Source organism: Heptranchias perlo, chromosome 34, assembly GCF_035084215.1.
Source record: "Heptranchias perlo isolate sHepPer1 chromosome 34, sHepPer1.hap1, whole genome shotgun sequence".
Classification (NCBI taxonomy): Eukaryota; Metazoa; Chordata; class Chondrichthyes; order Hexanchiformes; family Hexanchidae; genus Heptranchias; species Heptranchias perlo.
This window is the reverse complement of record NC_090358.1, coordinates 6548857-6557433: the sequence shown is the minus strand read 5'-3', so window position 1 is coordinate 6557433 and position 8577 is coordinate 6548857. Positions and strand designations below refer to the sequence as shown.

Here is an 8577-nt window from a genome sequence, read left to right as displayed (position 1 = left end):
AATCCAGAAGTAGAACAGTGTTTATGATGTCTTTAATGTATGGTGAACTTCAGGGGAATTATTTCATTCTTCTCTGCATCTTTTTCATTTGTTAACAGCCATCGATGTACACTGACGTGCACAATGAAGGATCAATTATTGTGACACTATCAGTGTGATGGATGCCATAGAAAACCAGAGAGTAAATGATGGCCTGATATTCATTTTACTCCCACCGTCATATTTTACCCTGTAATGGCACTGCTAACAACAGTTAAAAGTAGAGCTGTAATGACATTGATTGAAGTCTCAGAGTGATTATTGTGATGCCACCACTAATAGTGTCACTTCCAAAAGTACGATGGGAATCAAGGTAATTGATGCAAGACAGGTTAATGTGTCAGCCTCTGCTAATCACAGCATGGTTGGCCAGTGGGAGCTTTTGATGTAAAAGGTTCAGCTAGAGCAAAGATTTATACAGCCCAATTTTGCTCACCCTCCTCTCCTGAATGTATTGACGCCTTGTTGGGGTGCAGTCATTCCCAGTATTTCACCCAAGAGACCATTATTCACTTATGACCCTTGACAGCGTTGACAGGCTACTCAGTTATGGGGGGAACACAGCTGAGCCCACTTTGGGCCTCACTCACAGTATGTACATGTGCACTTCCAGCAAAGTGTAGCACTGAGGGAGTGCTGCACTGAGGGAGTGCCATCATTCAGATGAGATGTTAAACCAAGCCCTATCAACTGGATGTAAAAGATCCCACAGCACTACTCGAAGAAGAGCAGAGCATTCACCCAGTGTCCTGGCCAATATTCCTCCCTCAAGCAACACTACCAAAACAGATTATCTAGTCGTTTATCTCATTGGTGTTTGTGGGATCTTGCTGCATGCAGATCGGCTGTTGCATTTCCCTACAACAGTGATTACACATCAAAAGTACTTCATTGGCCCTAAAGTGCTTTGGGACATCCTGAGGATGTGAAAGTTGCTAAATAATGCAAGTTCTTTCTGAGGATCCTGGATCACCATCAGGAATTGGCATCTTCTCTTAATGTTTCACTCCCTAATGCAAGGCTGCTGGTGCCAAATAAACTGAGATCAGCAACTCAGTGCAAACTAGGAATCGAATGTAAGACCTTCCTGGTCTATATGGCTCAGTTACTCACTGAATACATTTGTGGAGCCAAAGCCAAATCTCTAACCACTGATGCAAACCTCAGCATCATCAAAGATTATAAGAGAACCAGCTTTAGCAGAAGAAGGATCAAGCTATAAACTACTGTAACCTTTCTAATTCTTTTGGTGTTGAAGAGATATTGGGTTCCATGATATTTGTTAAGATCATGGCTGTCATTGTACTACAGATACTGGTCTCAGATAGTGCAATAAACAGCTGGCAGACGTGAGTTATACTACTGGTTGCACTTCATTGTATGCTTGTACACGTGTAAAACTCTGCTTAATGGGCAACGCATGTTTAATGTTATGAGGGTGTGGGCAGTGATGTCTGCATTCTATTAACATAAGAAAAGTCAACAGTAGGTTTATGAAGTTCCCAGGGGCCCAATGGACCGTCTGCCACTTTTTAAACATGGCGTCACACCGAAAACAAATGAAGAGAAAAGCTGTTAAGCCCAACAATGTAAGACTACCTACTAAGGGCGGGGGTGTGGGACCAGCTGGAATGCTCTTGCACAGACTCGATGGGCCGAATGGCCTCCTTCCGTGCTGTAACCTTTCTATGATTCTATGGCTAGAGATGGCCTCACACCTCTTGCCTTCAGTGCGGTTGGAAGTTGGATTGCCGATCTGACTCTCCAGTTGCACTGCTACTTGTGCGTGCTGATGCACGTCCAAAGCCATTGTACCAAGTCGACAGTAAAGCGGCATCCCATGATAGCATTCCTTCAGGGCGAGATGCGGTTTGGATCCACACAACTTACACATTGAAGAGCTTCGGTGGTTCTGCGTGCGCTTAGGTCGACACTATAGGGTCACGAGCTGGAAGTTTTTGTGCCAAATCAGCTCCTCTTCAATCAATGGTAGGAACTCTTCTGACGGTGGTCTCCAGTAGAAATGACCAAATCAGACCACAAATTAGTTGGCTGGTGCAATTTGTATTTAATGTATATTTGTTCATGTGTTTTTAAGTGAACAATGTAACATTGTAAACAATTTTACAACACCAAGTTATAGTCCAGCAATTTTATTTTAAATTCACAAGCTTTCGGAGGCTTCCTCCTTCGTCAGGTGAACGATGTGAAAATGTAACATTGTAACATTGTAACATTGCACACATAAGTACTGAACAAAATGGCTGGTTAACTTATTTCAACTCGCTCCAGGTTGTAACAATTGATTTAATTGAATATTTACTCCATGGATGTTAATTTATTATGCCTGTCATCAATTAATTGCTGAGCATGCAGCAAAGTAAGGTCACCATCAAAATCATGGGTCTCTTACAGACACTAAATGGGCAGTAAAACTGCTGCAAACTGTATCATTCCAATATTTTTTTGAGCTAGAGAGGGGAAATAAAAAGGAAAGTATCAGTAAGTTGAATTTAATGGAATAAAATGGAACGAGCAGCTCCTTGTTATAGGTGGAAGTGTGCAAGTGATCAGTAAGACAGTGCTTCCCTCTCTTGGTCCAAACTCTCCACTACACTTCAAGTATGTCTTTATTCTTTGTAACTGTACCTTTGGAGCAAGGTTACTACATTGGTTACTTGTTACATGGAATTACATAAAATTTTACTGCACAGGAACAGGCCATTTGGCCCAACAGGTCTATGCTGGCATTTATGCTCCAAACAAGCCTCCTTCCACCTTACTTCATCTCACTGCATCGACATATCATTCAATTCTTTTCTCCCTCATGTGTTTATCTAATTTCCCCTTAAATGCATCAATGCTAATCACCCCTACCAATCCATGTGGTAACGAGTTCCACATTCTCATCGCTCGCTGAGTAAACCCTGGCTGATTCTTTTCTCTCTCAATGCAGGGCCAACTCAATTGCAGCCCCAGTTGGGAACAGCACAGACTGCGGGAATCAAAGTGGTGATCGTTTATGTGTTGGACAATATTTTATTATGTTGCTAAAGAGAAAAAAGTATCAGAAGCTAGTCTTTTGGGTTAAGCACCTCAACATCTGTTGGACTAAACAGATGGGGAGGCAACGCTCTGTATAACAGGAGCTCTGGGCGAAATGTAGGACATGCAGATTTGTGAATGTTTATACAGATTTATGAATGGCTTCAGACCAGAGAGTAATTATGGTCCTGAGTACCTGATATAAGAGAGTGAACAATGGGCGTGGCATCAGCAAAGGCCGTTAATGAAGTTCACCTCAGGAAATAAAGAAAGGACAAGGATACAGAAGCAAGGTTACTCTGTGCTAGAGCATGTGGGAAAGACCATGTTTAATTACTTTAGTGAACAGATATTTATTTCCCATCAAACACAAAACATAGCAAATGGAACAACTGCGGAAGCTCCATCACTGATGGGAAGGCAACCCTAGAATAAAATGACACATCACAATTTAATAGCAGAATATTCCTTGCACAAACGCTCGAGCATGCCTGTTATTTTAAGCTTGCACAGGCAATATTCATTTCGTACCAAGAACTAAAATTTTAAACATCATTCTCTGGTGATCCACACTTTTTTCTCTGAGAGGTAAATAAGATCCTTGCAGCTTGCCCATCTGCCCCATGATGTGTGGGATCAGTTGGAATTCATGCCTTGTGCTGGTTTGTTCATTTAATATTAACCGTAACATCTCTGGTCCATGCTGTCAGTAATAGTCCAGAGTTACAAATACCACAAGAGGATCAATCTACATCTTTTATGATGGTCAAAACCTTGGCAAAAAATAGAAATTATACTGGATCATGAAGCTGGAGGAGGTTAAAAGGATGAGTTTAGTTACTCCCGATGCACAGTATTTCTAGTTCACTGAAACAGATACCCTTTCATTATTTTCAGTAAAGCATACACCAATTTTGTTTTCATAATAAACAGGACAATGCCTCTGTTAAAATAGCAGACAGTGGAATCTGGTTTGAACACGTTTGGGTAGAAATTGCATTCAGCGCTGTTCTCAAGCAAACATTTAACGTGTTCACACCAAACTCCTTTCTGCTCTATTTTAGCATTATGAGCCAATATCTGCTTTAAAATAGGGCAGAGAGGAATTTGGTAAAAGTGCACAAAGCATTTGTATGAGATCATCGCCAATCAGAATTTCTATCCAGTCGTCTATACGATATTGTTGTACAGCATAATGTTCGAGTCAGGCCAACCAGCTCCACAAGGGACAAAACTCAATGAATGGAGATCACCACTGTATGTCATCATTGGGCTGGTCACGGTTCACTGCTAATAAGACTTATAGCGAAGCCAATAAGTAGTATTTTGGATAGTCACAGACTATCTCTCCTCTAATCTTCAATAGCTCTTTCTCCCAAATAGGTTGCCTCATATGCCACTCGACACTGAAGAGAATCTCAGTAAAATGAAACCACGTTAATTACCGGGGGAGCGGTGTCCACCTCTTGTTGAATCCGAGACTGGACGTCTGACGAATAGCTTCCCGACATTACAATGTCAGAAGATCTCCCGGTCCACTCTGGCAGTGTGTGGAGTGAAGAAGAATCGAAATGTTTTTTGCTCCGTGCGGATCAGGCGACCCACCCAAACAAAAACCAGACTATCCAGTTGAGAACAGGGCAGGTGGTCACTGTTAAAATTAGAGCTGAAATGACACTGATTGAGAAACAGAATTGGCTATTGCACAGACATCAATGCAGAATAACACTAATCGTTGATTGAAAGGCAGGAAATGAATGAGTGCAAGATTCTGCAGCACTGAAGCAGAGTTAAAGGAGACTCAGATTCCAGTATACATGATCATTTCTACCATCCTGTTACAAGGACCACTAGTAGGTGTTACCTCTGCTCAAGGAAACATGAATAAGTTACATCAGTCTTTTAAAAGTTCATGTTATGCAGCAACACAAACATTCCAGTGACATGTGCTGGCTGCGATGACAATTATTTCTGTAGATGCCAACACATATCAGAAGAATTGGACAAGTGCACACACAGATTGTGCTACGAGCTCCCGGATTCTCACTGGGATTGCTTACTGCGTACAGCTGGGCTTTTCTCTGTTAAAATGCACATTTTTGATGACATTATTCCACCCACATACAATACAGATGCTAATAAGCTGGGGTTTTCAAAAGGAAAATCTCAGTAAATATTTTAACTTAATGTATTATTTTTTAATTCCTGTGACCTCGTTTTTTCCTCTTCCTCTTCTCGCTCATGCTGGGGTATTTTTTTTACAGTTCCATAGGTATTGGCACATCTCTGATACCTTATCCAAATGTTCACTCTTCATTGGTGAACCTAGTTAGTGTCAGGAAGGTATTCGCCTGTGAGAGGCATCACAGCTGAACCCAACATGCACACACTTTCCAGTGTAGACTCACTTGATAGCGACTAGGAATGGGAATACTTCCCAGTTATTCCCTTCTCTAGCCCAGAGGTGCTGGGGCTAACTGTAGCAGCCAACCACTGCCCTGGTTAAGGTCAACTAACTCAGCACAGTTTAGGGATGCAACCTGGGATCTTCGGTTCTGTCCGGCTTAGTTACATCGGGGGGAACAATAGAATGGAACCTCCACTATCCACACTCCAATTATCTGCCTTCCCGATTATCGGCCAGAATATTTGTAAGGAAAAACTCGGACGAGACTTCCTCCCACTTCCCTGTCAATCTCCTTTTGACAGGCACAAAATCAACCTCACAGGCAAAGAAAGGTTAAATACAAGTGATGCTACTTTTCTGCATTCCTGTGCCCAGTGTATTTCTGTACCAGATCGGAATGGCCAAATTTGGGTCACTCAATGATCAGCAGATTCCCATTATCCACCAGGTGGATCCTCTCCATTATGGTGGACAGTGGAGGCCCCATTGTGTCTTTGTAACCTGTACACTGTACCAGAGGAAAGCCAGCTTTGGTGCTCAATCATACCACATCACTGGAAGTTTTCTTTGTAGAACTTGAAGTTAAAATGCTCACACTGAGCCTTGATCATTTTAGCCAGGACTGGGGAACCACAAAAGAAAACATGGACCTTTCCCTTCTTTTCTTCTGCAATTTTTTGAAAAACCTGGAACAGTTAAAAACAAAATATTATTATCACGTACTGAGATTTGTTATTATGCCACTTACGACCATAGAATTTACTGGATACTTGACGGACAAAGATATCTGTCTGATCGTGAATGGATTTTTTTTTTCATATCCTTTGTGATATTGTGCTTCCAAAATGTTTTTCCCCCCAGTTTGCTCTGCTCGTCTCCTGAACTATGTTGGACTAAAGGCCTTGTGTCAGCTATGGCTCAGTGGGTAGCACTCGCCCCTCTGAGTCATGGGTTCAAGTCCCACTCCGGAGACTTGAGCACAAAGTCTAGGCAGATACTTCAGTGTGGTACTGAGGGAGCTACACTGTCGGAGGTGCCGTCTTTCAGATGAGACGTTAAACTAAGGCCCCATCTGCCCTCTCAGGTGAACATAAAAGATCTCATGGCAAAACTTTTGAAGAATAGCAGGGGAGTTCTCCCTGGTGTCCTGACCTCCATTTATCCCTCAATCAATGCTTAAAGCAAACTATCTGGTCATTATCTCATTGCTGTTTGTGGGACCTTACTGTACACAAATTGGTTACTGCGTTTCCTACATTACAACAGCGAGTACACTGTAAAGCACTTTGGAAGGTTGTGAAAGGTGCCAAATAAATGCAAGTCTTTCTTTTTTCACCCTCCGGTACCTTAGCCAAGTGGACAGTCTTTACATATGAATCTAGATAGTGACCTATTTGACCACAGGGCATCACAGCCAAGTCTGGTTCCATCCTTCCCCAAATGTCCACATGCACACGTTATATAGCAGCAGTCATTGGACTGCAATCAGGTGGAGAACCCAGGCTGATTTATCAACAACTCCTTTATCACTGTATCACGAGACAACCAGAATGGTAGAAAGCGAACTCGATGGACCTTGGTCTTTTCTCGTCTAGCAATTCGGAACATAAGAACATAGCAGTAGATCATTCAGACCCTCGAGCCTGTTCTGCCATTCAATTAGATCAAGGCTGATCTGTATCTTAACTCCATCTACCCACTTTGGTTCGGTAACCATTAATACCCTTGCCTAACAAAAATCTATCAATCTCAGTTTTGAAATTTTCAACTGACCCCCAGCCTCAACAGCTTTTTGGGGGAGAGAGTTCCAGATTTTCACTATGTGATGAAGTGTTTCCTGACATCACCCCTGCACAACCTAGCTTTAATTTTAAGGTTATGCCTCCTTTGTTGTGTACTTCCCTACCAGAGGAAATAGTTTCCTTATCAATCCTTTTAATCATCTTAAACACCTCAATTAGATCACCCCTTAATCTTCTATACTCAAGGGAATACAAGCCTATTTTCCAATGATTTTTTGGGTCCTTAGTTCAGAGACATTGTGGCCAACTGTAACATCCTCAACTACTGCCCTATAGCTGAGGTAAATTAACAGCACAGAGTGGAGATAAAACTCGACTTTCCGTGTCTGTATGACTCAGTTGCACACTGTTCATTTAACAACTGCCAACATGCAGCCATGGCCTGGTAGGTCATCAGTTTGGAGTTCCTATTTCAGGAGCTGTGCCATTCCATACCCTGAGCTGCTGCCAAATGTGCAGCCCGAACCCAGGCATGAGGAGGCCAGCTTAGGACGTGTAGAAGCAGCTAGGAAGCAGCATTTTTATTACAGGGGCTCCATTAGCATCTAGCCCCGTAAAAAATGGTAGAAAAATACACTTAAAACATTAACATGTGCTTGTAGCATCTGTTGCCCCTGCATTTGACTGCTATGTTTCTTCCTTAAATATGAATGCTTACCACAAAGGGACCATCAGGAGCCAAGGAACAGATGACAGCTCAGCAGCGGAGTAGAGGTAACGGGCAAGGAATGCTTGGAATGCAATTTCCCAAAATATTGGCAAACATCCTTGAATCCCATGTAATAAAAAAGGAGTTTGACCTATTCAGTGACTATAAACCAACGGGCCTCACTGTAAATGGACGGCATCACGGAATGCAATCCCCAAAACAGCTGTAAGAATTCCAAACAGAAATGGAACTTGACTTTTCAGCAACTGTCAATCAGTGGCTCTGGTTACGGGGCTCAGAAGATATAGGAAGAGATGAGTTATGGAGGATAGACAAAAAAAGTGCTGACGTGGACTGTTGTGTCTATGTCCATCAAAGGGGCCCAATGTTTGGTCTGGTCAGATTGTGGAGCTGTATCAATCAACATGGACAAAAGCTCAGAGTTGAGGATGCAGCAACAAAAGGCAATTTGAGTTACCGATGAATTAATGAGCCAGTGTTAGATCTACTCTGCACCCGCTCCTGAATTTAATTACAACTCTAGTTTGACTGCGCAGGGCATTGGAAAAGGTTCAGTTCATTTTTTTTAATGTTTAAAGTTAAAATTTTTGATTTCTTTAAAACAAATGGACTGA

At 42.1% G+C, this 8577-nt stretch overlaps 1 protein-coding gene across 1 annotated transcript in view; it reads right to left on the bottom strand.

The window, feature by feature from the left end:
* Positions 1–2133: 2133 nt before the first annotated feature.
* The window catches only part of nox5 (NADPH oxidase, EF-hand calcium binding domain 5), a 43689-nt gene continuing 37245 nt past the window's right edge, over positions 2134–8577 (bottom strand). The window contains exon 15 of the mRNA XM_067971150.1: positions 2134–6177. Within this exon, the coding sequence (XP_067827251.1) occupies positions 6043–6177 (135 nt within the window). The 3' untranslated portion in view covers positions 2134–6042. The remainder of the gene's footprint in view (positions 6178–8577) is intronic.